We start from the raw sequence: 24,258 nt of genomic DNA on the forward strand, positions 1-24,258 counted from the left end.
TGATTATTGAATTGATTCCTAGGTAAAAGAATGACGCAAGGCACCATGGAAGATGGTGACCCTAAGGTATGCCCAATTTATCCGTATCATAAAAACCGATGAAAACAACCGTCCCAACGCCATGCAGGCCACTCAACCGTAGATGAGCCGTGCTAAAGAAGAAAGATCAAAATAAGGCATTAGTTTCCGCCACGGAGACGGAGCACCAGGTGCAGAGTGCTCTCCTTCTGGATGTTGTAATCAGAGAGCGTACGTCCATCTTCCAACTGCTTACCAGCGAAGATGAGACGCTGCTGGTCCGGGGGAATGCCCTCCTTATCTTGAATCTTAGTCTTGACGTTATCAATGGTATCCGAGCTCTCCACCTCCAGCGTAATCGTCTTGCCGGTAAGAGTCTTCACGAAGATCTGCATACCACCACGGAGACGAAGGACAAGGTGAAGAGTGGATTCTTTCTGGATGTTGTAGTCGGACAAGGTACGGCCATCCTCCAACTGCTTACCAGCGAAGATCAAACGCTGCTGGTCCGGGGGGATGCCTTCCTTGTCTTGAATCTTGGTCTTAACGTTGTCAATTGTGTCGGAAGATTCAACTTCCAATGTGATCGTCTTTCCCGTGAGAGTCTTGACGAAGATCTGCATACCACCACGCAGACGAAGGACGAGGTGAAGGGTGGATTCCTTTTGAATGTTGTAGTCAGACAGGGTACGGCCATCCTCCAGCTGCTTTCCAGCGAAGATCAGACGCTGCTGGTCCGGGGGAATGCCCTCCTTGTCCTGAATCTTGGTCTTCACATTGTCGATGGTGTCAGAAGACTCCACCTCAAGGGTGATGGTCTTTCCGGTCAGGGTCTTGACGACTAAATTTGAGGTCAGTATACGGTCCAAGTGAGGGTGGCCAACAGGGTGGCAAATAGAGTTCGGGACAACTTACAAATCTGCATACCACCACGCAGGCGGAGGACGAGGTGGAGAGTAGACTCCTTCTGGATGTTGTAGTCACTAAGCGTGCGGCCATCCTCCAGCTGCTTTCCGGCGAAGATCAGACGCTGCTGGTCGGGAGGGATACCCTCCTTATCCTGGATCTTGGTCTTGACGTTGTCGATGGTATCGCTCGACTCGACCTCGAGGGTGATGGTCTTACCGGTGACTAGATGGAAACAAGCAGTCAGATGATGGATTCCTAATGCTAAGCTTGAGAGGTAGTTAGGGATACTCACGGGTCTTAACGAAGATCTGCATGTTGTGGAAGCGCAGTTAACGGTGTATGTATTTAGGTGGAGTGTTGTGGAGAGGATCGCAGATGGCGATGCGCGAAAGGTGAGTGGTAGGATGAGAGGTATGAGGGATGAAGGAGGGTTGGTAGTGAGAGGAAGGAAGAGAAGGCTTAAGTAGTCAGGAGAGGAGGTGAATGAGGGGAGGCGGCGGAGGCGAAGCGCCTTAGTCAGAGGTCGGTCAGTGAGATAACGTGATGCAAGGGAATGGCTTAGAGGTTAAGTCGCAATAAAAGGAAAAGAGCAGCAGGGACCTTAGCCCGAGCGGTGTTAGCCTGTCAGACGAAGTACCTTTCGGGCGACGCTTCTGGCACCTCCTGGGGGATTCCCTTGCCATCCGGCTATTGCACCGGAATCCGCTTGGTCTGCGTCATTTGGTTCTCCAATACGCTTCGTTGCTGAAGCGCTTGGGGGAGAATCTACTAGAAAGGTTCTGGTTGGGTTGACTCAGGCTCCCACGGCAGCCACCTATTATTGGGTTTTCACTACGGAATGGTTGCTGAAAGGAAAGAGTGGTAACGCATACGAAAATTTTGTCCTGCAAACTTAGACGACGGGGCAAAGCCTGAACCCATGTGGTAGGCACTCCTGATGCCCTGGAGTGAGACGAAGCCAGTTGCCGGGGCCTGATATCAGTCCGGGGGAGTGTCTACGAGCGGCCAGGACGACTCCGTCCGTACCCGCCACTGACGCCACCAGTCGGTATCTCAGCCCGACCCAATCCAGACCGCAGCCGTGTTCCTGAAATAGAACCCGTTGAAACTCCCGGTGAAAATACTCGTTGCTACTCCGAAGAATTGCTCATTATTGTTGGTATTCTCTCACCAGGCAAACTGGTGGTGATCAGGGAGTAATGCGACAACTGGCCTTGCGGCGGCAGCAACGGCGATGACGTGTGAGTTGGGGGCATCCCTTATCGGAAGATGGGGGAAGGGGATCCTCTCCAGCTGTTATCTCGACGGCGCGGCCTCGGGAAGTGGCCTTAGGCCATCGCTAGCGGCTGGAGATGGGTCAGGTGATCGTCGCATCCGGAATGCCCCGCTTTGGCCGGGCACCACTGAATCGTATCCATGACTGCATGCATTCCAGTGTCATATACCAGCTCATCGTTTGCATCATCACTATTTACTATTTACTCACCAGTCATGTATCAATTATCTCTCTTGATAACTGTCTCTTGGCTGCGTCATCTGTCGTGGTTGAATGTGCGTATGTGCCATACAGGCTATTGCATTGGGCGGCTGTAAGAAAGTTTCCCTAAATACGAACTAGTGTTTCTTCTGTTTTGAAGGCATGATAACCCAACGAGACTACCACTATCGCGTCCAACTCTCTGGGTCGTAGGACGGAATGACCTTCCACTTATGGTTACGTCGGTTCGGAACTTTCTTCTGCTTGAAGAGGGTGACTCTAGATAAACAAAGAAAGGTGGTACCATTCTCAATTCCCGTTGAGTGATCCGCTCTCAATCAACAAGCCTATCATAAACTACGGCTGCCGGCAAGGCGCATGCGGGCAAGCTGCTGTCGGTGTGATTACCGTCCCCACCCAACAGCTAGGCATAATGGGCTTGTTGTGGCCTTAACCCATACACGTTGTAGACTTAAAGAGTTGACTAACAAGGTCGCCAAGATGATACATATTTGAGGGCTGTAGCAACAGAGATCCTGAGTTCAATACTCAGTTCAACCAGCACGGTGGTGACATGGATCAAACATATACACAGCAATTGCACACTAAACTTGGTGCGACAGTGGGACTCTCGCATCCACACTGAAGTTGAAGAAACATCACTTCTATCCAAACTTCACAGAAGATGTCTGACAGACGTCAAAGCCTTCAAGCACTCATTCATGTCAATGGGGGTGGATAGAAGAGTACGTATCCGAAGCAAAAAACCGAACCGTCATAGGAGACCGGCGCTCTACCATTGAGCCAATAGACCAATGGAAACGATCTACATGGGACTCGAACCCACAACCTCCGGTTTTCCAAACTCATCCAATGAGCCAACGGACCGATTTAGCCGGGAGCTTCAAAATAATGTCTTATGGACAGTAGTTTGCCCTTCTCCGAAGAATGGCAGCTGCCAGCTGATGAGTGGGTCTTAGCGACAGATGCCCGGTGCTTTGTTTACATTTCCGATGCGGTATGGGTGAGTAGACTGTGAGAGCATTCCTCACACTTAAGTTTGCTTACTATAGAGACATACATGCGCGGTGAATGTATCCTTTGCATTACTGTTGCTCATGTTGCCCAGTGAAAGCGGACATCCAGCATCACTGCAAGGAGTAGCTTGGTGCTCAGCCGCAGGCTGAAGATAGATCGATCGTAGCGGAACTCACTCACATCACCCTCCATCTTTCACTCATCATTATTTCAATTCTAGTCCAAACCTCTGTTTCGACTGCTCTCGTTGCACCCTCTGATAAGGTTGCAAATAAGGTGCTTATAGTTTCCTGGCTGGGTTCAGTCGAGTAATTACTTCGTGCAATAGTGGTTCTTGGTCCCTGCCCCTCCACCGCTAGAGACAACATAAGTCTTCTGGCCTCATCTTTGTTCGACACACCACAGTAAGCCCAGAATATTTCCGTCCAAGCAGCATCATTGCTTTCCAGACACCCCTCTAGTACCCACAATGTACGCCTGTGAAACCTGCCCTCGCTACTTCAACAGCTGGTATGCCTGTCGCCAGCACATGAACGACACGGGCCATTGGGGCGTGCGGTACGAATGTGAAACCTGCGATGATCAGTTTTTGACTCAATGGGAAGTGGAGGAACATATGGATGACTACAGACACCACGCACCCAAGATTCCTTGCGAGACATGCGGGAGGAAGTTCTACAATCAAACGTCAGCGGATCAGCACATGAATGCAATGGACCATTGGGCTCCAACATGACCATGTGAGACTTGCACGCAGATGTTCCATACGGAAGGTGCTGCAGAACAGCATATGCAGGCCAAATCCCATTACAAGAACTACTGCCACCCCTGTAACCGGCGTTTCGATACCGAGAATAACCTCAAGATGGTAAGGCCTTCTATTTCCTCAAACATCGTGAATAAACTCAGACTTCGCTTGTAGCACTTGAATTCGAAGATTCACCGCGGTCAAGAGATCTTCTGTCCTTTTTGCAACGCTGCTTTTACTACGGCCACTGGCGTCGCTCACCACCTTGAAACCGGCTCCTGCAAACGTGCTACAGGCCTCAATCGCGAGACTATCTACAAATTCGTTCGCAGCCGTGACACCCAGGGCGTCATTACAAGGAAGCTGCTTGAATGGAATGAGGATGACAACATTCAATACAAGGCTAATTCCCGTGCATACAACGGCGCCTACTGGGAGTGCTACTTGTGTCATCGGGAATTCAACAGCTTGACCGCACTTAATCAACATCTCAATTCGCCCGTGCACAAGCAGAAGCTATATCATTGTCCAAACGCGAAGTGTAGGAAGCAGTTTGTTACTATAGCTGCTCTGTTTAATCACCTGGAAAGCGAATCTTGCGCCTTTGTGCGATTCGAGAAGGTACAGCGGCAGGTTCAGAATGTGTTCCGTGACCAGAGAGCTATTGCATTCTGAAAAAGCACAACACGATACTGCCACTCAGAAAGCTCATCGCTGGATTCAAATCTGATGTCTGCTCGTACGGGCCTGAAATGTAAGTGTCGGTATTCCACAGGCTGATTTCGGACGCTGTCATGAGCCAGCTACCAGAGCATATGGCGCAATCTCGCTACAAGACTGCTTCATTGAGGCCACTGTCTGACGTCTATCTATCTCTGTGTATTGAATCTGGTCTGATATTCTATTCCTCACCGCTGGCGGCTAATACGGTCTCATGCAAAAAATTCGCCCGAGCATTAGTATCCTGAATTGCAACAATACTCTGATCAATACTTTGTGATTTATTCATGATGTAATGCTTGTTGCTTTTATTTTTTTTTTTAATCCCCTAGTTAGTAGTTAGTATCTCAGAATGAAAGAACGTGTTTACAACTAGGTCTGTTCGCTTCCAGTAGACAACGGCCACGGATGTTCTCAAGCAGTGTCATACACTTGAGTAGGCCAGCAGACAGCAAATCCAAGACCATAATGCACTTCAATACTAGCACCACCCTCGTTAAGCAGTAAAATAAAGAAAAATTAAACACAAGCACAGTCGAGAGTTCAAATACACAAAGCCCATCCCAACTCACACATCAAAGCCATCTCATATACTATGTGACTTGCCACTCAGGCACTACTGTACTTTGTAAGGCAAGGAAACCTCCCCAGTCCTAACAAGAGGAGTATGAAAGAGAGGTATAAACATTGATCATCGGTCGTAAGAACCCTCCTCATTTGTTCCACCCTATTCCCTGGGGCATACTAAACACCACAACCTGATGCATTCAAGCCAGTAGGTATCCAAATCTTCAACACTGACACCATAGCAAACAAACGAATAACCACATCTTCGGGAAAACAGAAAATCTAACTGATATAACCCCAGTACTCAACTTCCTCAGTAGAGATAGGCAAGCATATGAGTAATTCTACTAGATAAGGGTAAATTTCCCCAACCGTCAACTAAACCTTACATACTACATAGAAATCATACTGAACTATATAATGAAACTTAACGTCAACTAATTAACATCTAGTGATATAGAAGACGTAGAATCGCGTGAAATGTAACGATGATGACGATGACTGGTCCCGAAAGTGGTTGGTGAGAAGTATTAGTAGTATTGATCTGAAAATATTGCGTGGGATTGTTTAGCAGCATCATATTTTTCTGATGTAGATGACAAATAGCAATGTAGAAGGTTCTATATACTAATTTATGGCCAATGATTGTGTAGATAGTAGTAAAACAAAATAGTTTTCAAGTAATTGATTCTGACTTGGTGGTTGATTATACTTGCGGTATGTAGGCATAAGTCAACGGGTACCTGGATGTAGGAATAGCGTGTCATCATAACATGTTAGAAAAGTTCATGGGACTTGTGCAATGAAATGGCATACAAGAAGATAGTCAAAGTATGGATCTGTAGTAGATCGAAGATCATCATGAGGGTCGAACTGGTCTTGGTCGAAAGGGTTATTACCTAGGACGGTTACTTTCTATCTAGTACATAGTATTGCATGGCGGCTTGCTTCTTCCAAGAAGAGGAAGAGGAGGATAATATGTGAGAACATTGTTTCATTGTTGAAGTAGTAGAAACCCTTCTAGACTTTAGCTCTGGTCTATCGAGCTCATTCTTAATTGCGAATAATACTGTTTGTCAGTGTCTCGGGTTATGAATCTAATCTATTGACATTACGTTCAAATGGTTTTGTCTTAATGATAATTTCTAGCTAGTGTGGCTACGCTACTAGTATATCAAAGCTGAAATGCAAAATACATCCGTCGGTTTATCTACGCGGCTGCTGTGTCATAGCAAGCACCAGCAGGGATATACACACTACTTAATGATAACAAGATCTAAGCGATTTAATACCCTACATAGCCAGAACTGATAGAGAAGATTTCAATAAGAAGATCCATGTGTACATACACAATTCTCTGTTTTATAAGTTATTCGTGTTATGAGCACGTTAGTATTAGTAATTAGCATCATCTCATCACTATCACCGCCGCTATATAATTCTTGATTATCATCGGGATTTACTTCTCTCGGGCTTTGACAGTGGATATCAAGCATTTCAATATCACCACAGTCCCTTCCATCCAATTGGCCGTCACATATAACTCCAGCACTTATAGTTCGAATCAAGGCACACAGTACATGTAACGAGGCTACTTACGCAAGCCAAGCGCCGCACAGGCTGCTTTCATCTCCAACCAAGCCTTAACCGGCAGGTAATAGGATCAAAAACCACGTAGGTAGATTCGCCACGGCCGCCCGCAGTTAGGCGAGGTAGATCTGAGACGCAGGTCGAATGAAACAAGATCAACGTTGTGGCTATTTACTTAGTTTTCTTAGATGCAGCAGTCCCGAGATGTTCTATCTAACTAGTAAATATCTGGTTTAGTTTGCCCGGAGAAACTTTCCAGCGAATGGTAGTGGGTGTTGGTGTGGGATTTTCCGTTTAGTATGGTCTTTACTTTGACGAGTAGGTAAGGGAGGTATAGTAAGTGCTCTGGGCCCATAAGTTGTGGAATTTGTGCTCAGGTGACTTTCTGTGAGATTTTGAATATTTGTCAGGTGTCAAAGTAAGGATTGAGATCAGACCATAAGCGCAACCGTAGATGCCCATAGACTGGGGTGGCATCGAGACGTGGTATACCACCACCACAAACGCTACTACTACTTAGTAGTAGTCGGTGAACTATAATACTAGTATGGTGATTGGTCGAGGTTATACCTACCTAGCTCGGGTCACAATATATTGTCACCTAGTCCATATGGGCTGGTGGCTGATAAGTGGATGGCTCTAGCCTTCCCCTTGCCCGATGAGGACTTTGTACGGAGTACTGTCAGACTAAAGTAGGACACTACTGTGGCAGGTACTCCATGCGGGCTGCAGTGGAGGGAGGGGTCCCAATCGAGGACAGGCTGAACGGAAGGATGATGGGACAACAGAATTTCTCCCCTCCTGCAGGCTGATGTCATGGCTCGCGCGACAACCCCCCGGCTAGTGCATGCTGTATGATGGGATGTATACTGATCACACGCGGGTGAGATTCCATCTAATTTAAAGAGGGCAGATGATGAACTGTATGTCTGATGTTAAGGATTCAGTTGAAGTGGAAGCAAATTGCTGGTATCTGCGCCAAGTGATGCTGTGATGAGGGGTCAAGGTATTATTTATCAATCTTGAAAAATGGCTTTAATGCCTGATACAAAATTCATGACCACAAGTGAAGATGATGAGCAAGACGGACGACCGGCCCACTCCGAGAAGGATCCTTCGAGAAGCAACGTCGGTTTTCACACACGGTACATCGTACAAGGGTGGTCGGGAGCATGATAGGCTGCTCAGATTGGAGCCCCAGAAGTTCCTAATTGAGGTGGCAGTGGATCGACCAGCGGGAGGCAGACGGCGAGGATTGCCCGGAACATGGATAGGCGTTGAGAGAGCCTGAGACAGGGGAACAATCGCTTCCCAGGCATGACTCGCCCTATCGATCGCGTGGGTGAGAGTTATTCTACTATACCAAGGGTCCCCCTAGTAGTGTCACTCTTGCTGGAGAACTCCGCGGACAGTCCATTCTGGAGATGAGCACCGACGGGGGTGAGAAAGATTAAAGCTACTAGTAGATTACAATCGTACAAAAGGGCAGAGTTACACGATGCTGTCCAGTGACAATGATCAGGACAGGAATAAAAAGTAGCAAAATAGGGAAGGAGCGACTTGCGGCCGAAGTGTCTGGAAGGCGGTCCAAGCTTAGTTTGGTTCGCTTGGCAATGACCCCGCCAACGTCAGCGGCGCTTTTGATTGGCAGCAGTTCTGCCCCTCCATGATGTCACTGTCCAGGTATCTCGCTATCTGATAGGCTCGCCCTTCCCAGCCAGACCCAGAAAGAACCTTTCCTCAACTGTTCGTTGAATCCGCCTCGCCTCGTAAAACCAAAGAATGAGAATCTGCGATGACGATGTGTCTGTAATTAGAATATAGAATATAGATCCATTCCCCAGCATGGACTACTTATATAGAATCAACAGAGTTGGCAAGTATTGTTGTTCTCTCGAATTTTGGCCGATTTTTACTTTTTTTTGTTTTCTTTCGGCGATTTGCAAATGTCGAATGCCCAATGGGCCTTCTTCCACTCTCCCTCCGCCGGCACCAATTTCTACGGTACTTATGGATCAGATCTCGAGGGGGTTCTTCTGCTCTACGCTCTCTCCCTTCTCGTCCTAGCTTACAAACACCCCGCAACGGAAAACGGATCACGGATCAAGGCGTTGAAAGGATTTCCTTGTCGCCTCGCTTTTTGTTCTGGTCGCCGATTGCCTATGTTTGGTCTTGCAGGTTGTGTACGTCCGGTACAAGCTAATTTGGTTGACCCCTGAAGGGGCCCAGAACCCTCTCTTTTTCCCGGGAGGTCGTAGCAGGTGAATGAACAGGGTCCAGATTCGGCTCCAACGCGACAAACCTGGTGACTGGGTTTACGGTCGATTTGTCAACCGAATACGCAACGTCTCCGGTGGGATTGGTGGACTGCACCGTGCATGACTGCCTCCAGGCAGAGGACAATCCTGCAAGCACGATCTTACTGTGATGTCGTCCCGTCTCAGCCCACCAGACGCACCATCACCCCTCGTTTGCCATTCCAAGGCACGTCGGCATTCTAGATAATTCTGTCGACCATGAAAGACAAGACGAAGGAATGAGGTGCCATCCACGTGCGGTTTGTGATCGTGATGTGATGATGCCTGTTGACCGTTCAGAGACTGGAGGTGGTGCGGTGGTGGGGATCGACGCCCATGGCCGACTGATAAAAATCGGAGGGCGGACACCCTACGTCAATTGTGGTCCTATGATCTCAGCGTGCATCATTCAGAGTGGAGGTAAGGATTGGCTCCCTTTTTGGCCCGAGAGTAGGGCCGTCGGTACAAATCCTTTCGCAAAGGTAAGAGGGGATGTAAGAGGGGTCTGGTTATCTCGGGAAGAGGAGCTCACGACTGGCTGGACTGTTAACAAGCACAGGCATTGCAATGTTCAACAAATCTGGATGAAGGGAAGATGGCATTGTGCATGGGTTTGGTGTTTGCCCGCTTCTTTCTTAACCCTTTTTTCCCTCTGGTCTCGCCTTCCCCACATAGGCCGGGCCAATCAGCGGTCCTCACTTATGTGGGATGTTTGACCTGGATATTTTGAGGCTTTTTCTCCCGGCAAATTCTAGTCTCGAGACGTGGGATCGCGTTCGGCTCCGACTTGGGAGAAGTAGACTTTCCTTTGGATGGTGAAAGCGGGAAAAAAAAAAGGGGAGAATCCTTTCCCTTCACTGTGATAGGGATCGCTGTACACCACGCGGTTTAAATAGGAGACAATTTTGTTGAAAGGGATTAACCATCGAAGAACGCGCGACAAGAGAAGATGACGCCAGAGGATCTCGTCATCGGTTGCTTAAAACGCTGCCAGAGTCCCGCTCTCCTTTTTTTTGTCCCCCTCCCGAAATTTCTCTGTTCACGCGTTTTCTGCTCGTCGGTTGATCATCGTCGTTACTCTGCAATATTGTTTTTCTTCCCCACCACCACGACGGTTTGTAAGCTTTCCGAGACCACTCATTGTTTTTTTCAGTTGGCTCCCTTTATTGTTCTTTCCGTTCATTAGGTGCCTTCTTCTGTATGACTGCTGCAGCCCACCGTGCCGGTGTCCAATGAATTGACCGCTCTGGATGAACATCGGATCGGGGCCTGTCAGTTGAGGAAGAAGGTCTGAAGCATCGGTGTTCCCCTCGGTTTGTCCCATCAAGGGCTGGCCCACCGTATTATTCATTCCCGCAATAGCGCCTAAAATCCTAATCATAATTCTAGCCTGAGGGTAACTTGAGTGAAGAGGTCACATCATCAACCTTCACTTTTGGAGGTTACGGGCATGGGACTCCCTTAAGGGTATTGTCGGGACACAACTTACTTTTGACTCCTGATAATACAGTCTGATCAGGCTGTACCTTACCTCTAGTTCGGGTCTTGTTGTGATTCTTTTTGTTTCTTTCCTCCCATCGGTAATCTTCCTCCTCCTCCTCCCTCCTCTCCCTATCTGCTGTCTCTTGTGTCTGTTCTGTTTCTATCGGCTGCCAGCCCAGCCCACTTGCTCCCCTCCTCTTTTTCGTTTCCCCTCCACTTTCTGGTTCCTTTTGACGGCGCGCGCCTAACCAGAAAAAACCTAAGTGCAGCGAAAAAAAAAAAAATTCAAAAAGGAAAAACAAATAATAATAAGGAAAGATTTTCTGAATTAAATAAATTTAATAGGGAAAAAAAATAGTAAGAGAAGAAAAAAAAAGGCGCGCCAAAAAGGAAAGGAGAGAAGAGGTTCACACACACACAGAGTGCAACCAACCATCAGCATCGTCATTTCCTTTTACCTCATCCTCCCTCTCTCTCCTCCTCTCCTCCTCTCTTCCTCTCCTCTTTTTCCCTCCCTCCCACTTTCAAGCATCGCTTTCCCCCTTCTCATCATCTTCTTCTGCTTCATCCTCTTTAATCTTATCCACTTGTCCTAATCGGGAATATTCATCTTTCCCACTTCTGCCTCACCTTAACTCGCCTTATCGTCGGGTTCCCCGTTAATCTAAGTTTAATCTGACCATTGCCACCTCCGCTGTTGCTGCCATACTTCTATTGAATCCATATATACCCAAAGGCAACCTCAGCTTCTAAAACTGCGGTGGACGGAACTGGTTCCAGGTGGGCAAAACCCCCCTTCTGCTGCTCTGCTTAGCGCCTCCCAGCCCATCATAATAAGTGCTCGGCTGCTCATCCTCCCCCTCGGACAATCACTGCCCCTCCCCCTCGTCCCTCCTGATCCAGACAGCTGTTCCCTTGCTCATCCCAAGGTGGATCCATCCCATCTGGTGGATTGATATCTGTGCTTCCCTTCTACCCGCTGCCTCTCTTTCCACAATCACTTTCTTCTTCTCCTCTCCCCTCCCAGCCTCACTTATTTCCACTCCATACGATACCCCTCCCCATTCCCTGGTGGCAGGAACATCCTTGTTTAAACATTCCTTCAGCCTCACATAGCTAGATTACCTTGTGTGTTGCTCTTGAACTCTTTTTCTTTCTTCATTCCCCTCATCGACCCCTCTTGACTCAATCTTTTTTCTTTATTCACGAGGCAATCATACCAAAGACGAACTGTTGGCCTCTCCAGTTCTGTGTTCTGTGTGTGTCTGCGTGTTCATCCCCCCCCTTCCTTTCGTTGTATATCTCCTGTTTTATTCTTTGTCCCTGGGCTGGCTTGCCTGACCCGTAATACCCCTATTGCGTAGGGCAACATCATCACGATCGATCCGAGCAGCTGTAACGTCGCCGTTCGATTCGTGTTCCACCGCTGACATGGAATTAGCCTGCAGATTCTTTCCGTGTAATTCTCAGTATTTCCGTGTTTGCTGCTTGCCAGCTTGGGCCCGGAGAACAGCCGGCTAGATTGACCCACAGAGTCCGGACACGCAGCTTGTCAAAAGACCATTGACTCCTGGTGGTCTCAAGGCGTTTGCTCTACGTCGAACGACATTGAACCTTAACCCAAAGCACGAGGACCAGTCTCGTATCATCACATCATCATGGCGCCCACCACTACTACAAAGACCGTGGAGGAGCCTGTAGGTGTCGCGAAGCCGCACACTGAAGCCAAGGTTGAAGCTGACCTCCCCAAGCCCAAGGAGACTAAGGAGATCCCCTCCACATTGGCGGAGATGAGTGGGAGTATCGACCAGAGCACATTCGAGCAGATTTTGGAGATGGATGACGACGACAGTGATAGAGATTTCAGCAAGGGTATCGTGTTTGGGTTCTTCGACCAGGCTGAGAGCACATTCATCAAGATGGAGGATGCTTTGTAAGTGTTCGCGCCGCTTGCGGTTTGGTAAATCGCGCTAATCAAGCCTATAGGAAGGCGGAAGATCTGAATGATTTGTCTTCTCTGGGACACTACCTGAAAGGTTCATCAGCCACGCTCGGACTCACCAAGGTCAAGGATGCATGCGAGAAGATTCAACACTACGGCGCCGGCAAGGATGAGACCGGTACGACGGACGAGCCGGACAAGAAGACCTCCCTTTCGCGCATTGAGAAGACCCTGACCCAGGTGAAAAAGGATTACAAGGAAGTAGAGGCCTTCCTGCGCAAGTATTATGGCGAAGAGGAGGAATCCTCTTAAACTTAGGACGAACAGAAACAGAAGGACAGGGTAGAATCAGGCGAGAATTCTGTGTCAGTTAACTGAATATACGCGCGAGAGCGAGGCCACACGCTCCGCCCAAGATCAATGCAATCGAGATCACCAAGTGACAGCACCATCACCACACAGCTATTTCTAAGACTGCGGAAACATGCAGGAAGACAAGACATCCATCTTGCCGCGGAAAAAAGATGATTTCATTTCTATTTTTGCCCCTTGTCTTGGCCGGGGCTGTTTGTTCCTAGAACTGTATGAACCATGAACTAAAGGGAATATGAAGAACCAGAACAAAAGGAAAAGAAAAACAAAAAAAAAAAAAGAAAAGGTAGATGATTGATACTTGTCGTCCTGCCTTGGTTAGCCTAGTTGCAAGATGGCCCTTGGGGGGCGGATGTCGCATGCACATTGCCTTGTGGCATGATCGGGTAGTCGTTGCTTGCCAGGGGGGCTGGGAATGCTTGGACGACCGTTGCTTTTGAGCAAATACCCCTGGGAGCTTGAGCTTCAGGAACGACAGATGAAATGGGAGGAGGTGGTGACAGCAATCACTCTCATCCGACCCTCCCTAGATCATAGATACAAGTAGGTGGTAGTTGAGTCGACTTTATCGGGTCCGGTAGCAAAGTTCGTGAGCTGCCAGACGGGAGTTTTGCCGTGGATTGTCGGACATACTTGAGTATGTACAACCGTTGCCTCACATGCACCTTTACACAAGGACCAGGCTGAGCAACGTTCGGGAGATGAGCTGGAGGTGCCTGTCGTATCCTTGGGACTCTCCCAGCGTCGACCTCCGCCCCGGGTCACGGCAGCATCCGGATGGATGTCTGCAAACAACAGATTTCCTTCCCTCGAGGAAGTAATTGATGGAATCGACAAACGGTCAACGGGTTCGTCTTAATATATATTTCTCCTCTGGGCAAAAGGAAGAAGGGGCGGGTTGTCATTTCGGTCGAAGACAGGACCCTTTTAAACCAGACTGGGGCGTTTGTCCGTCCGTTAGCGGGGGCGTCTGCCAGCCAGGGATGGTAGGGTTAGCCACCACCACTGCCTCCGGAAGCTACAGTAGCTAGCTAACTAGCTGTCTAGCTTATGGCCCGGAAAAGACAACGCAGACATGACTTGGATTCTGACGGGATGGGACAGGGTCCGTGGCACTGCAGATGGTTGGGAGGTGATGATGATCATGGGGTTGTGCTGATAGCCCCTACCGTATGCCATTCATGGATGTGAGAAGGCAAGCAGGAGCAGCCAGAGGAACTGTTCCATCCAGTTTCTTTCCTCGACTCCCGTACTGTGGGTGCCTGTGTGTCACCATCCATCCATACCAACTTCCCAAGCTGGATGAGAAAAGCGCACGTTACATTGACAGCCTGTCCTGCTTGCCTACCGGCATTCTGTGCGTGTGTCTGTTCGTTTCTATATTGGATGTCATGACTCAGAGGGGGATACACCCATTACTCACGAGACTGCGGTCAGACAAACTACGTCTTATTCCCGTCAGTCGGCCAGTGGTGGGATGATCCGACAACCGAACTGGTTGTCCAAGGACGAGAGCATGACATATGGGAATTGTCCCAACAAACGGATAGCTACATGCTACCTATTCACTAGCTGAGTGGGACGACGGGTATCTTTCTTGTCCCTGGAAGTGCAGCTGTGGTATCTGATGACAATTATGGTGAGGATATTTGAAAGAAAAGAGGGTTAGTGTGGTCATATGGGAGACATTGTTCATATTCTTAGTATCACAAATTGATTCCGTGACTAGCAGCAACGGCTGTGCTGCAGATACAATAGACAACAATAGCACCCTCTTTGCTTCTGAAATCCCATCTTTGTCTTTCCCTTGATTATCATTCTTCTCCGTTTATCAATCATAACATGTGCTGATCCAACGGGACAAGAACACACCCTTTTACTACAATCAACCATCAACCACCCAAGAAGCAAGCAAGCAAGCAATCACTCAACCAAGAACTATTTCTCGGGAACCCGTGCGACAGCAGACGAAACCGGAATCGTTATCCCTGCTTGATACATCCTTACTCGAACGGAGTGAACAGTGGCGTGAGATATTACTACTTAAATCTTACATCAATCCCTACCACCACCACACCCTCCACCATCACCAACCCCCAACCCCAAACCACCCCCCACAAAACAAATACAAGAGACGAAAGTAAGAAAGAAAGATGTCCGTCTCCCCCCGCGCCAGCAAAGAAGAATTCATGGCCGCATTGGGCCTCTCCACCCAAGACCCCCAACACGAGCAATACTACCGCGCCATGAGAGTAAATCCCCCATCCCCCATACCCCAACCCTACTAACAAAATACCACAAAAGGATGAGGCAATCTCAACCTACAACCACCTGAACGAAGACCCCTCCAACCTTCTCGACATCTACCGAACCACCAAACCTCCATACTTCTGGCACCACATCCGGCCCGAGCGCCAGCGATGGGGGATAAATGAGATAGCGAGGAACGCGAGTCCGCTTACAAGACCGCTGTTTGCTCGCGGGATGACTAGTGGCGAGTATGGGCCGAATTGGGTCGCGGGTTGGTTGCTGTATAGTGTTTTTAGGAGTAGGGATGTGAGGAATAATAGGAATAGGAGGTTGTTGAAGGATAAGAATGGGAATGGTGGTATTTCTGGTGGGAGTGGGGAAGGTATGTATCTCTGTCTCTTTTTCCTTTTATGTGTGGTTCGATTGGTATGTACATCTAACTAACTATGCTGCTATGCTGGCTGTATGTATAGGTCGGGCGAGTCCTCCGCAGATGGTGTTGAGATATGATGGTGGTGCTTCTGCTGGTTCTGCTGGTGGTAGTGGTGCTGCGAACAGTGGAAAGAAGGAGTATTATGATCCTGTTAGGAATGGTTGAGTGCAATGCAATGCAATGCAATGGGCATGGGCGTGTATAGACTAATCTCCATCCTCCTCCTCATCACCTCTCCTCTTATTTCCATTCTTCTGTGTCCTCTCCTGCTTCAACGCCTCCGTGACTCTCTGATCCCTTTCATCCTTCCTCTCATCCCACTCCACATCATACTCCGCCGCGATATTCTTGATCTCCTTGCGCAACGTGTTCCCCTCATCAATCAATGACTCCCACAACTGCAAATCAATCCCCTTCTCCTGATACAGCTTCTTCTGCCGCGCATTGATCGTAAAATCCAGCGCTGACCGGTACGATATCTCCCGGTTATGGTACAGAAACCAGAGATATCCCCCCATCAGCGTCGACAAACTCACCAGATACGTCACCGGCTCCATCGTATCCCAGCCCAGATCCGTCTCAAACGTCAACCTGTACACCAGGTACCACCACATCGCCAGGATTCCCAGCCCTCCCATCGCCACCCGCTGTGCTCCCCGGTGCGCTAGCGCATCACACTCGTGCTTGATCTCCGCAATGCCCTTGATCCGTCCGGAGATCTTCCGCAGTCTCATTCGCAGGAAGTACGTCCGCTCGTCGAATGATGGCACCGCTACTCGGATCTGATGCACCCCTGCTGGTGCGCCTTCCACGGAGACGATGAATTCCCGGGCCCGTGCTGCGTCGCGGATGAAGTCTCCAATCTCGGTGGATTGTGACCAGCGTACGAAGCGCTGCTCCCTCCTGCCACCGCCTTCTGATTCTTCTCCCTTCTTGCTGGGCTCCGTGCGGCGCAGGTACGTGTATGTATCGTCTTCTGTGGGGATCCGCTTGCCTTCGCCGTCGTCGATGCGACCCATTTCGTCGAGCTGGTGGACTTCTGCGCCGGTGCCTTCGTATACGGCTTTTCGGGGCCGAATTGGGTGGTCTTCGATTTGTAGGGCGATGAAGGAGACGGTTGGGGGGCGGGTTTGGCCGTCTTCCTTTTTGATGGCTGGGACTTCGGACTGGATTAGTCGTTCCAGGTGGGAGAGTGGTTGTTGGGGGTGGACGAGAATAGCTATTGGTTCGATGTCTGTGTCGTCAGTATAATCTCTTCCACAATGCCATGAATTTCAGTGAGGTATACCTTTATGCTCCCCCTGATAGCCTGTCGACAGCGGTATCAACAGCTTGAATAACCTCGACGGTGTCGTTAATAGCTTGCCTGTACAGTATTAACACATGCCCTGGTTTTGAAGAACAAGACAAGATAGAGATATACCCTTCGTCATCGCATCTTCCAACTTGGCCCCTGAGTCTCCTCCCTTCTGCTCCTCCTGCACACCCCCCGTTCGATCCCTCAGCCTCAATCTCTCCAATTGCTCTTTCGTCCGGGTGTTTCCCATCCCACTACCACCAGGGATTCCTGCACGGAACCACCTCCGGTCTAGTGGCGTGTAGCTTCCTCCACTACCATGAGGCAGCATATGCGCACTCCCATTGTACCCTCCTCTCGTCGTCGCGGCGCCTAATATAGCAGGAGCGATACTGCAGGTGTTCCATCGTGCACGCGGAACTTGTGGGAGGACATGCCCGACTCGAGGAACTCGACCCAGAATTGACCGCATTGCGGTCACGTCATCGGCTATTGTAGATGGAAGTTCATATATGCACTTTTATCCTCCAGGCGCAAGAAAGATATATAGTATCCACCAGATAGGGCGATGAAAGCTGCACCAGGATCAGGGGTAAAAGTACTGGTATAAGCCGGTAGATCTGAATTAGGATTATGAATCTATGAATTTAATTGTTCTTTTCCTTGCTGGCGTAGGGATTTTCCCGAGTTGCCTTGGAAGGATAAACTTCATAATGTAGTTCGTTGGGTGATGTACGTCATGATGAGTCAGCTGTGATGATGCTTGTGTGGAGACGCGTGTCATGTCGGTTTGTTCGGTTGAGGGAGGCGAAGCAGAGGTTAATTTGCGATGTTAAGGGGTGATGATGATAACTATGATGCTGGTGTTGGCGTCATTGGGGTTTCAGTTGTTGTTCCTGAGGTCAGGTTCAGGAGGAATGGCGGTGGTGTCTGTTTCATCATGATGGCTGGAGGTTGTTCAGTTGGGTGGTGGTCTAGACCGCTACGTATATATATACCTTAGCAGCAGCGGTAGTAGTCAGTGATTTCAACCTGCATAGTATATACACAAGTTCAATTAAGCGCTCATACATCAATTCACCACCCAAGATTGTGATCGCTGGCCACCCATGCAATCAATCAAACAAACTAGCCCGATCATCAGTCTGGAATCAATCCCTGTGTTCCTGCCATAGACCAATTCCATCATCCATCATCCATCACCCATCACCCATAGTACCCTTCACCGCTAAAGGCGACAGCCAACAAGCACAAAGAAAATCATTTCGATCTATCTGGTATTCAAGTCATGTCGTAAATCGTAGCATCATCAAGTATCCCAGTATTCCTTCTGCTTCACTCCCTTCCTCCTTTTCGAAGAAAATCAATCATCCGCTACTTACTGCCCAAAAGCAAGCGCCCTCGTCGGTCCAACGCCCCGTCGATCCAGTCTCCCTTCACAACTCTCCGGACTGCTCCCACCACTTCTGCTCTCGCCGCTAGTCGACATATCCGTCTCATCTCCATAGCGTCCCTTTCTTCCCGTGCCAATGGCGACCGGAATTCCCTGAATGGGGCCCCCCCGGTGTTCATGACCAGCAGGGTACATGCCGTCGTTGACAGAGAAGTTGCGGCAAATCAGGTACGCGCGCATCGCTGCATTCTCCTCAGCTAGAGTCTTCGATTCGCAAACGTCCTCCGTCTGGTATTCCCGGTTGTTGACCCGGACAATGCACGTGTAACCGCCTCCGACTGCATAGGATTCGTAGGCAGGTTCTGCCCAGTGCCGGCGTCGGCAGAGACCTGTACATGAAATGTTAATGGATGGCTGTTAAAGGATGGATGGCGATCGGATCGTGTGTCAACGCTCGGTCGCTCCGATGGATGCAAATTCCCCGAGCGATCGACAAATCATAGAGAGTGTAGATAAGAAATCGCATCGCCTTGAGTCAATAACAACCACCACCGCAGTCGGCTTGATCCCGGCCATTGTTGTTTTCCCACCACATGCATACATGCATGGTGTCTAACATGAAGTGGGAAAAACAGAGCATGGCCACTCGGAGGCGTTGGTCTGACCCAATGGCATAAACGAAGGGGAAGAGAAGCAAAGGTCGGACGAATGGCAAACGAAATCATCTACATACTTGCGAGGTAGAGAATATAGTACATCGTGAAGACCAGTGAATGGCCAATGGAAGGTATAGCCCTGGATGGTATCGGCCCAGTATTCGTTGCCCCAGCTCAGATCGAGACTGCACCAGATCCTGGGCAGTCACACCAAAAAGGTACCGGCACGAGTCTATGTTGATAGCGATGGTTGGTGCCCAATGATCACTCACTCACTGCCTCATATGACGGGCAATGGATGTGCTATTTTTGTGGTTCCGTTATTTTTTACAATAGCCAAAGAGCCCTGTTCACCACAAGCGGGCCGAGACAGTCGACGACGCCTAGTATAGATCAATGCAAACAAAGGGCACGAAGGACCGTGAGGGAAGGAACTAGCGGCCGAGAAGAGTCAAGCAGCATGCCTTACACTGGCGGAGGGCAGGAGGGAAAAAAAAAAGAAAAGAGAGGCGAAGAATATCATGCTGGCTCAGGTATAGTCCGCTCAAATAAACAGGGTGGGGCTGGTCATTGATAATTATTCCAGTCAAAGGGGAAGAAAAGGGTAAAGAGAGAGTGACAACAGAGACACCGTAGGGGCAAAACTAATTACAAAAAAGCAGAAGGAAAATTAAAAATAAAATTATCATTTCAATCAAAAGAACGGCTCTCCACCGGCTCTTTCAAACTCTCCACGGATTGGCCGAGGAGAAAGGCAATAGACGAATGCCCTCCTCTCAAAAACGGTCCTAAACCTCACTAGCTTTGTTCGTCTTGTCGCCTTTCTGCTTGGAGAAAGGAACATGACAAGCGCGGTCCAAACCCTGATGCGCTGGCATGGCTTTTCACCAGTGGTCCCGCGCAAAAAAGATCCAGGACGTCCTGGCCCATCGGCCACCGTGTAATTCGCCGCCGATCCAGGCGGCTAACATGTTGACATGTTGTTCAGGATAAGAGCTTTCCGGGCAAATCGGTCGATTCGGTCTACCATTCTTGCTGCAGAACGTGGGCCGGCTGTCTAGGCATGCCTTAGAAGGTGCCAGTCCGTAGTCAGCGCGGCCTTTTTGTGAATTTTATTTTCTTCCATTCTTCCTTGCGCGTCCCCTCCCCTCCCGATCCTTCGGTCTGAAATGGATCCATAAACCCCGCAGTGTAGAGGGAACAACGACTGTCGCCCTGTCAAGCAAGTCGCAACGAACGTAATGGAAGCACGGGAGAAAGACTCAAGGAAGGAGGCGTCGTGGAATCCCGCTAATGCACATTGACGATACATAACAAGGGGTTGATGTCGCGCAGATGAATCCTGGCATGGAACCACCAGAGAGAATTGGTGCTGGCGGGCTTCTTTGTACCATGAGCCGATCGTCCCTTCTGGAGGGGAAGCAGGATGCCACCAATGATGGAAGAAAGTCCCGTTGGACTCGACCGTAACTTTTTTTTCCCTCTGGCCGGGTCAATGCTGAGACGATCATGACCCTCGACGACTCGGTAAGCCATCCGAATCCGCTTCCCTTAGTTTTAGCAGACCGCTTCCTCGGGTGCCTCCTGAGTAATCCTCATGTTAAATGAACAGAATCCTTCGGGAGTCGAACAAAAGATCCAGATGTAGAAACAACCATTTAAAAATTCGCTCTAGAGGTCTCTTGCTATCGGAACCTACTAATTCACAAAAGCATCCTGGAATGTATCGGTTGCCGCGTGAAAAATCCGGATAGGCTCCAGACTGGCCGGAGTGGATCAGGCTCAGATTGGTCGAGGCGTTGGATGTTGTTGACAAGCAGGCATCGCGGATGCAATGATGAGTTGGCAATTTCGCTTCGTGCGGCGGGGAATCCATGCCACTTCGACACGAAGTGAGCAAAGGATGAGGAGAAAGGAGGAGGTTAGTTAACCTTGCAGAGTAACCTGAGAGGCTTTTCTCCCACTTATTCAGCACGACCCCGGGGAATTTGGTGGCCTTTGGCTCCAACTCGACACCCGTTGGGCCACTGCTTCTTCTTCCCTCTGGCTGATTGACGGGTTGCAGCATATTTGCTCAGTGTGTCTGTGCATGGTGTAAGTCCGTCCTTTTTTTGTGGCCCTCGCGTCGCGATGGTGACATGTACCGCTTGGATGTTTGTGGAAGCGAGGGCGGGCCATGCCTTTCTTTCCCCTCTGCCTTCTTAGCCGCCTTGTCCTTTTTCTACTTATCGTGGTCTTCATTCTTGAGGCGCCAGGGGATGGGGTTAAACATGGGAGAACTACAGATCGAATGCCCAGTCAATACTGTCCCCTAGTCTTGACTAACTGCCAGGACCGTTTCAGCGGGGTCTTGTAGTTTCAAAAGGACTACTGGAGAGGGACATCAAGTGGCCAAACTTTGAGCAGCTGATGTCGTACCAAAGAGTTTAACCCCGGATCTTGTCGCAAGCCAGCAAGAAACCATTGGTTTGATCATCTCATCTTCATGCTGGCTGCTTCCTGGCTTTCCCTGCTTCCCCTCAGTGCGGAGGCCAGCCAAACTATCTTACATGCGTGTAACAAGCTTATGAACAATTGATTCTTACATGCGTCGTACTGTACAAATTATACTTTTCATTTGATATAGTTCCCCTGCTCGATAGCTTGACCCTGTCCCATCACCATTCGGGCTTGAGCGGACGGTGCTCGCACCATACCCGCAGGTTCTCTGCGGCCGCATGGGGTACCACGAAGATCGGGTGAAAGGCTTTCAACCGGTCCTTCTCATCGAATACATTCTGGTCGGAGGATGAATCATCCGAAGCAGGGATGGGTGTGCATTTCCAGGAATACGCCGAACCAAAGCCCTCATCAGAGCTGACGCTGGAAGTGGTGTGGTAATGATAATACTGGGTTGAGCTCAAGCCTGTCAGCGTGTAGCAGGTGTGGTACGAATCCGGATGCCTAGTAGCCATCGTTAGCCTGACCACACTGTGAAAGGACTCGGAAGAGGAAGGGAGTTACGTACTTCCCAGGCTTATCACGGAGCCCCCCGAACTTGGACTGGCAACAGCCAAGGATATATCTGGTTAACCCTTCACGGCTGTAGAGATTGGCAGGGACCCGCTCCGGGCCTGTAGCTGACTGGACCCCGTTGAGGGCAGACTGAACTAATGGCCAGCAGGTGCCAACCCAGTGGCTGTAGCAGCCATCCACCAATTTATTGGTCCTTCCCGAAAACCCTCCTTCGGGTGCGTACTGTCGAGCAGAAAGCCAGCTCAGGAGTAAAGGAACATCCATGCACCTGATGTTATCAGCGGAAGCGGGGAGAACAACATGAGAATGCACCTCTTACCTCGACACCATAACTTCTGGTGGGCCCATGAGGCACAGACATGCCAAAGCACAGAAAGTATAGGCACCATGCGCCTCAGAACCGGGGCTTCCGGAAATGCCGCCTTCGTATGTTTGGCCTGCAGTCCAGATCAGTCTAGTCCGGCGGTTTAGGGATGCGAAGCTCTTACACCTCGACAGGTACTCCGAGAGGCCACTGGTGAATGTCTCGAGACCGTGCTGCCGAGCTTCGGCATCAGGGGGTAATTCCAGTGGCAAATTCAGTAGCGAATGGACCACCATGGCGCAATAGGCGCCTCTGACCAAATTTTAGCAAAAAGCAAAAGGTGGATGCGAAGCAAGCAACGGGAGAAAATACCGCACGTCTTCTTCCCCGCCCACGCAGACCCTAAAGCCGCCATCAGGCTGCTTCAAGCTGCCTAGCCATCTCCACCTAGGCCCAGGTCAGCATGCATTGATGCTCAAGTCAGGTACCATAACTACTCACATCGCCTCCCGATCGATTAGTTCGAATGCCTCTTCGCCTCCGACCATGGCTAAAGCGAGCACTGTGGCATAGCTAGAGGCGCAGTGGGACAGTTGCCCGTGACCTCCTCCCATACCACCTGTAGGATTTTGCATTGGCGTAAACGTGGAAATGACACTAGAGAGAGGATTTAGACATGGTCGTTGGATAGAAATGTGGTAATTGAGAGCCAGAATCGCAGCAGCGCAGCTATGATCAATCTGCACGTTGTCAAACGCACAGCTCAATGATTGCTTACCGTTCACGGTATTTGGTGACATCTTCCCCCAGGAGGCTTAATCCGGCCAGCACCCAGTAGACCATCCAAGGTCGGCTTGCATCCATGCCAGCGAAGCCCTCTGGATAGTCCTCCAAAGAATCGTATAAGTAGATGAGGTGGTCATTCTGGTTCAGAGATGGTACTCCGAATCGGTTGAATGGACCTGCCTGGCTGTTGTGAATGCCTTTCAAAAAGGGCAGACATTTGTTGACGGTCTCACTTTGGACCTCAGAGGTCTCGGTGCACAGGGCATCTAGCAGCGAGGGCAGCTCTTGAAACAACGCCGGAACTCCGGGATGTGCTTGGGGCTCATACATGCCGCCGCTGCTGTTGCTGCGTTGGTCTAGCGAAGTGTGCTTCCTGGGTGTAGGCGCCGAGGGCTGACGGCGTCCTATTGACGAACTAGTAGATTTTGTGTCTCTACCCTGAGCGTCTGTTGGCCTGGATGTTTGGTTGGATGAAAAACGAACTTTGCGACGCGGCTTCCCTGCGGCGGCGATAACGATCGGCATGGAACGACCTGGAGTTTGAATATATGATTTCGGGTCTACTGTTTATTGGCGCGATCGAGAATGATCGAGATGAGCCTGGGTCCGATTGTTCTCCTCTTTCATGAATGGAGATGACAGCTGCCATGGCCGCCCGCAGAATCCATTGTTCTTTCTCCCCGCCGCAGTTGCAAGTCAGGTGGGCCCCTCGTCGACTCCTCAGGCCAGAAGCCCCAGTCGAGTTGGGCGAACAAACCAAGTGCGCAAGATAGAGAACCGCGGTTCCGCGAAGATAAGGCTGTGGAATTTAGTGGATGTGGCTATTATGGATGATGGATGGGAATGATTTCTTTATCCTCATTCATTCCCCAAACATCTGTCAGATTCTTACATGGTGGTGTGGTGTCAAATCAACCCACACTGTGTTGCCAGCACGTTCCCGAGGCATCTTCGTCTGCTGCTC

The 24,258-nt window shown here is 49.7% G+C and overlaps 11 protein-coding genes across 11 annotated transcripts; 7 read left to right on the forward strand and 4 right to left on the reverse strand.

Annotated features, from left to right (window-relative positions):
* Positions 1 to 179: 179 nt before the first annotated feature.
* On the reverse strand, positions 180 to 1,241 carry BDQ94DRAFT_174468 (ubiquitin family protein; the record flags this gene model as incomplete). Its single annotated transcript, XM_026772354.1, has 3 exons — positions 180 to 859; positions 934 to 1,149; positions 1,220 to 1,241. The coding sequence occupies 3 exons, from the start codon at positions 1,239 to 1,241 to the stop codon at positions 180 to 182; spliced, it is 918 nt and encodes a 305-aa protein (XP_026621819.1).
* A 214-nt stretch (positions 1,242 to 1,455) lies between these two features.
* On the forward strand, positions 1,456 to 3,544 carry BDQ94DRAFT_151580 (uncharacterized protein). Its single transcript, XM_026767778.1, has one exon. The coding sequence runs from the start codon at positions 2,280 to 2,282 to the stop codon at positions 2,532 to 2,534; it is 255 nt and encodes an 84-aa protein (XP_026621820.1). The 5' UTR covers positions 1,456 to 2,279; the 3' UTR covers positions 2,535 to 3,544.
* Positions 3,545 to 3,911: 367 nt separating this feature from the next.
* Positions 3,912 to 5,039, forward strand: BDQ94DRAFT_162580 (C2H2-type zinc finger protein; the record flags this gene model as incomplete). Its single annotated transcript, XM_026769579.1, has 5 exons — positions 3,912 to 4,046; positions 4,188 to 4,310; positions 4,365 to 4,811; positions 4,871 to 4,944; positions 4,994 to 5,039. The coding sequence occupies 5 exons, from the start codon at positions 3,912 to 3,914 to the stop codon at positions 5,037 to 5,039; spliced, it is 825 nt and encodes a 274-aa protein (XP_026621821.1).
* Positions 5,040 to 8,038: 2,999 nt separating this feature from the next.
* Positions 8,039 to 8,590, forward strand: BDQ94DRAFT_151583 (uncharacterized protein). Its single transcript, XM_026767779.1, has one exon. It carries the CDS (start codon positions 8,140 to 8,142, stop codon positions 8,356 to 8,358), a length of 219 nt encoding a protein of 72 aa, XP_026621822.1. The 5' UTR covers positions 8,039 to 8,139; the 3' UTR covers positions 8,359 to 8,590.
* Positions 8,591 to 9,445: 855 nt separating this feature from the next.
* Positions 9,446 to 10,249, forward strand: BDQ94DRAFT_94979 (uncharacterized protein). Its single transcript, XM_026776906.1, has 2 exons — positions 9,446 to 9,846; positions 9,924 to 10,249. Exons 1-2 carry the CDS (start codon positions 9,604 to 9,606, stop codon positions 10,092 to 10,094), a joined length of 414 nt encoding a protein of 137 aa, XP_026621823.1. The 5' UTR covers positions 9,446 to 9,603; the 3' UTR covers positions 10,095 to 10,249.
* Positions 10,250 to 12,504: 2,255 nt separating this feature from the next.
* BDQ94DRAFT_174470 (Hpt domain-containing protein) lies at positions 12,505 to 13,100 on the forward strand (the record flags this gene model as incomplete). The annotated part of the gene is made up of 2 exons (XM_026772355.1): positions 12,505 to 12,779; positions 12,833 to 13,100. The coding sequence occupies 2 exons, from the start codon at positions 12,505 to 12,507 to the stop codon at positions 13,098 to 13,100; spliced, it is 543 nt and encodes a 180-aa protein (XP_026621824.1).
* A 350-nt stretch (positions 13,101 to 13,450) lies between these two features.
* BDQ94DRAFT_183260 (uncharacterized protein) lies at positions 13,451 to 16,029 on the forward strand (the record flags this gene model as incomplete). Its single annotated transcript, XM_026774366.1, has 11 exons — positions 13,451 to 13,546; positions 13,843 to 14,008; positions 14,097 to 14,183; positions 14,353 to 14,525; positions 14,563 to 14,632; positions 14,733 to 14,759; positions 14,910 to 14,958; positions 15,077 to 15,188; positions 15,295 to 15,412; positions 15,502 to 15,792; positions 15,884 to 16,029. 11 exons carry the CDS (start codon positions 13,451 to 13,453, stop codon positions 16,006 to 16,008), a joined length of 1,314 nt encoding a protein of 437 aa, XP_026621825.1. The 3' UTR covers positions 16,009 to 16,029.
* BDQ94DRAFT_183268 (uncharacterized protein) lies at positions 15,953 to 17,803 on the reverse strand. Its single transcript, XM_026774367.1, has 3 exons — positions 17,267 to 17,803; positions 17,132 to 17,209; positions 15,953 to 17,077 (listed from the first exon to the last, which is right to left on the reverse strand). The coding sequence occupies exons 1-3, from the start codon at positions 17,610 to 17,612 to the stop codon at positions 16,050 to 16,052; spliced, it is 1,452 nt and encodes a 483-aa protein (XP_026621826.1). The 5' UTR covers positions 17,613 to 17,803; the 3' UTR covers positions 15,953 to 16,049.
* Positions 17,804 to 17,823: 20 nt separating this feature from the next.
* BDQ94DRAFT_151598 (uncharacterized protein) lies at positions 17,824 to 19,834 on the reverse strand. Its single transcript, XM_026767780.1, has 2 exons — positions 19,267 to 19,834; positions 17,824 to 18,922 (listed from the first exon to the last, which is right to left on the reverse strand). Exons 1-2 carry the CDS (start codon positions 19,289 to 19,291, stop codon positions 18,519 to 18,521), a joined length of 429 nt encoding a protein of 142 aa, XP_026621827.1. The 5' UTR covers positions 19,292 to 19,834; the 3' UTR covers positions 17,824 to 18,518.
* BDQ94DRAFT_95207 (uncharacterized protein) lies at positions 19,374 to 19,834 on the forward strand. The gene has a single exon (XM_026776907.1). It carries the CDS (start codon positions 19,488 to 19,490, stop codon positions 19,761 to 19,763), a length of 276 nt encoding a protein of 91 aa, XP_026621828.1. The 5' UTR covers positions 19,374 to 19,487; the 3' UTR covers positions 19,764 to 19,834.
* A 1,380-nt stretch (positions 19,835 to 21,214) lies between these two features.
* Positions 21,215 to 24,220, reverse strand: BDQ94DRAFT_151605 (CAAX farnesyltransferase subunit beta RAM1). Its single transcript, XM_026767781.1, has 8 exons — positions 23,287 to 24,220; positions 23,010 to 23,165; positions 22,881 to 22,955; positions 22,693 to 22,820; positions 22,524 to 22,641; positions 22,197 to 22,472; positions 21,523 to 22,132; positions 21,215 to 21,284 (listed from the first exon to the last, which is right to left on the reverse strand). Exons 1-7 carry the CDS (start codon positions 23,817 to 23,819, stop codon positions 21,847 to 21,849), a joined length of 1,572 nt encoding a protein of 523 aa, XP_026621829.1. The 5' UTR covers positions 23,820 to 24,220; the 3' UTR covers positions 21,215 to 21,284; positions 21,523 to 21,846.
* Between the last annotated feature and the right edge of the window lie 38 nt (positions 24,221 to 24,258).

This window comes from Aspergillus welwitschiae (assembly GCF_003344945.1).
Source record: "Aspergillus welwitschiae strain CBS 139.54b unplaced genomic scaffold BDQ94scaffold_42, whole genome shotgun sequence".
Classification (NCBI taxonomy): Eukaryota; Fungi; Ascomycota; class Eurotiomycetes; order Eurotiales; family Aspergillaceae; genus Aspergillus; species Aspergillus welwitschiae.